The sequence below is a fragment of the Echinops telfairi genome, unplaced genomic scaffold (assembly GCF_000313985.2).
Source record: "Echinops telfairi isolate 266 unplaced genomic scaffold, ASM31398v2 ScPeMD7_7420;HRSCAF=8458, whole genome shotgun sequence".
Lineage (NCBI taxonomy): Eukaryota > Metazoa > Chordata > Mammalia > Afrosoricida > Tenrecidae > Echinops > Echinops telfairi.
The window spans coordinates 17,803,249-17,806,782 of NW_022111320.1; the positions used below are offsets into that span (position 1 = coordinate 17,803,249).

General features: G+C 43.5%; 1 protein-coding gene across 1 annotated transcript in view; it reads right to left on the reverse strand.

The window, feature by feature from the left end:
* Positions 1-3,534, reverse strand: part of SLC2A2 (solute carrier family 2 member 2) — a 49,204-nt gene that overhangs the window by 11,275 nt on the left and 34,395 nt on the right. Inside the window, exons 5-7 of the mRNA XM_045297581.1 lie at positions 2,580-2,695; positions 1,551-1,713; positions 829-1,016 (exon numbers count right to left, since the gene is read on the reverse strand). Of these exons, the coding sequence (XP_045153516.1) occupies positions 829-1,016; positions 1,551-1,713; positions 2,580-2,695 (467 nt within the window). The remainder of the gene's footprint in view (positions 1-828; positions 1,017-1,550; positions 1,714-2,579; positions 2,696-3,534) is intronic.

Below are 3,534 nucleotides of genomic sequence, written 5' to 3' on the forward strand. Positions count from 1 at the left end.
AAAAAAAAAAGAATTTCTGATTGTGAATTACATTTCAGACCATTCACTCTGCATCCAGCAGTTCAAACCACTCATCACTCCTCCCACCCCCTGATCTAGTTTCTTAACAAATGCTTAAATTATCTTTCTAGAAGCTAGGATTCTAAAATACCATCTGATCTGTACAATGCAGTTGTTTAAATAAAATAACAAAAATGTTGACTAATCCTCAGTATGTTTTTCAGTTTTGTCTTAGCTACCTTCACTTGTCACCATCATGTCATTTTATACTCTTATAGACTTTGTTTTAAAGTTCCCCTCCCTAAATGCGGTAAAAATTTCTTGGCCATTAGGAAGCTGGTTTGCAAGGTCAGCAGTTCACCCCCACCACTGCTCCGTGGGAGAAAGATGAGGTTGTCGGCTCTCATAAACAGTTGTGCTCTCGGAAACACGATGAGTCAGAGCCAGGCTGAGGGCAGTGCATTCCGGCTTTACCTTGCAGATTAGAGGGAATGAGAGACTCCCTTTTGCCCAGGCTATCAGAAATTCTACATTTCATACTCAGCTCCAGAAGCCCCCACAGTTCATCACGGTCCTTTGTTCCTGTTTGGATCTATGATGACTTTTGGCTATTTTGCCTTTACCTTAATAGACATATAATATAATTACAGACAGTTTAATATTTGTTGAGACAAAAGAAAATGAATACTAATTTAATATATGCTTTTTTGGAATAATGCACATTAGGTATAAACATTTTCGAATGTCTCTCAGCTATTGAAAGTTATACCTCCGCTACTTTGATTCCCCTTGCTGTTGGAGTTGGGGAGTAAGTACTCTTAAACTTACCCCGTTGATGCCAGAAAACTGCTGGGCCATGTGTAGCATCAGAGCTGCTAGGATGGGCTGTCGGTAGCTGGAATTGGTGAAGAGCTGAATTATGGAGACTTTCTGTTCTCTTAGAGTTTCTTCCTTTTCCTTTTTTATCTCGGTCATGTCTTTGGTGACATCAGTACATCCTCTGAGCCTTTTCAAGCCTGTGCCCCCAAATGGTCAGGTTTAATCGACTCGAGTCAAAGACAAAAATGAAGTTTACTTTTACAATGTCAATGAAAGAGCCACAATTTCACGCAACACTTGTGGCTTGTCGTGTTAAGTATATGTACTTATACTATTGCGTAAGTATAGGAAATTATTATTGTGTTAAATTAAATATTGATATTCTAGAAAAAGGAAGCTGAATATTTGGCTTCACCCCATGACAAGGAATGTGATCCTTCTAGCCATAGAACCATAACACTGGGAGGGCCTGTAAGAAGCTTCTAACTAAGTCCAAAACCCTCCATGTGAGTTTTCTGGGTAGAGCAGGAGTGAACACTTATGGGTGCAAAATGGCATGCATGCACCAATTACATGCAAGTGATTCTGCACACTCTTCTTACAGGGAGTCAGGGGCTTCACCTGGAAGGCATGTGCCTGTCTTCACAAGTAGACATTCATGCACACTCTTTTGCAGGAGCCGAGGATTCCAAAACAATGCGAAAGGAACAATGAGCAACCCACAGCCTTACTCTGCTTTGCTTTGGCTTCCTCTTCTAACGTGATGTAAAGGTACTGAGGGCTTTCTGGACAGAAGAGGAGCAGTAGAGACTGGAGTAAGGCTCTTGCAGCAGGAAGGCCCAGCATGATGTGCCACAGGTCGGCATTGCCCAGGACAAACTCAAGGCCAACAACCTGAAAAGGCAGGTAGGAAGCATATCAAAAGCCCAGCACGGTGAGGCTGCCTTCCACAGCAACTTGATTCCTGACAGCTTTGGTTCAAGTATTCACAGGATCGGGGCTTTTGCTAGTGTGTTTCCCCTTAAACTAACGTAGAGACTGTTTGTTTTACAAAGAATCCACCTGGATTTGTTTCCACCCACTCCAATGGGACACTTAAGATAGGAATCAACCAAACTATCAAGAACACATAGGATCTCTAAAGCAGTACACATGTAGTCTCCAAGCAACTAGATGGGATTATATTGTATTAAAATCACGAGTAACTTTAACCTTTGCTTATAAGTTCTTTCCTAGATAAATAGGTTGGACCTTTATGCACAAAATATTAATGTGACAGAATCAGGCTTGGGATAGACCGCCCTCTGAATAGTCCTCGGCCTTGCGTTACCAGCGCTGCCTCTGAGATCTCGGGGTAAGAGGAAGACTGAAGCCAGGCTCCAAGCTGCCAGCCCACTTGACCAATAGCTTTTGTGGTGATTATTTATATATTAGAATTCCAGGTAAGACGCTTCAGACAAACTATCCATATTTGAAGCTTTCAACCCCTTGAAATCTAAAAGAATCCTTTCATTCTAGAAACAGCTCTGGAAATGCAAGTGAGGTTGGAAGCTTGCCGGGTCACCGCAGTGCCAAGCCTACCTTAGCCCCAGGGAAAAAGCAAGGAGTGGAAATAATTAATTGGAGCTCATGTGCCTGTATTTTGATACCATGTCTATCCCTGTTGGTAATTTCCCCCCTTTCCTCTGTGGTAGACTACAGCGAAACCAGGTAGGCAGAGATGAAGAGGGTAGGTGAAGTTGAGGATGGGCAGTTGTTACCTGGCTAACCAGAATCCCAGTGACAATGGCCAGCTGGTGAAGCGCGCCCAGAGCACCCCTGAGCGTGGTTGGAGCAATCTCTCCAATGTACATTGGAACCAGGCCTGAAATGAGTCCTGCATGAAACACAGACATGGGAGTTAGACGCAGCAAGGACTGGCTCAGCAGTGATACTCTGGTGTCCACACCGTCAGGGGCTTGGCTAGAAGAAGTCTTTGTCTTTAGCCACAGACACAAGTATGCACAGAATAATGGTGGATGTGAACCCAAATGAAGTTGAAGTTGGAAATACGAATCGTTAGGCATGTCTTTGGCAGGTCCTCATAACATTGTTTTGCTTAGTTGAAATTATATGTTACTATCGTTTTAGATGAAGATCAAAGATTATAGCCTTCAGTATTGATTACAATACTGTCACTTTACTGTCACTTAATGTGACAGAAAACAAAATCCTCACAACTGGACCAATAGTTAACATGGCGCTTAACAGAGAAAAGATTGAAGTTGTCAAGGATTTTGTCTGGCTTGGATCCACCAACAATGCTCATGGAAGCAGCAGCCGAGAGGTCAAATGATGCGTTGCACTGGGCAACTCTGCTGCACACGACCTCTTTAAAGTGTTGAAAAGCAAGGATGTTACTCTGGGGACTAAGCTGCACCTGACCCAAACCTGGTCTTTTCTTTCTTTTTTTTCATTACCATACTGAATTTATTATTCCAATGGCACTCACACAGCTGGGGGTGTGCTTGGTAAGCACACACACAACTCCCTCCTTGCCTCTGGAGGCTGGCTGTCCACAGAGAAAGGGGCCTCCCTCGTGCCTTCCTGAGAGACTGGAGAGCCCACAGAGGGCCTGTCACCCGGATAAACCTCCCAATGCTATAGAGGGCCTGTTACCCGGATAAACCTCCCAATGCTATATATATCTATGTATCTCTCTCTGTCTCTCTCTCT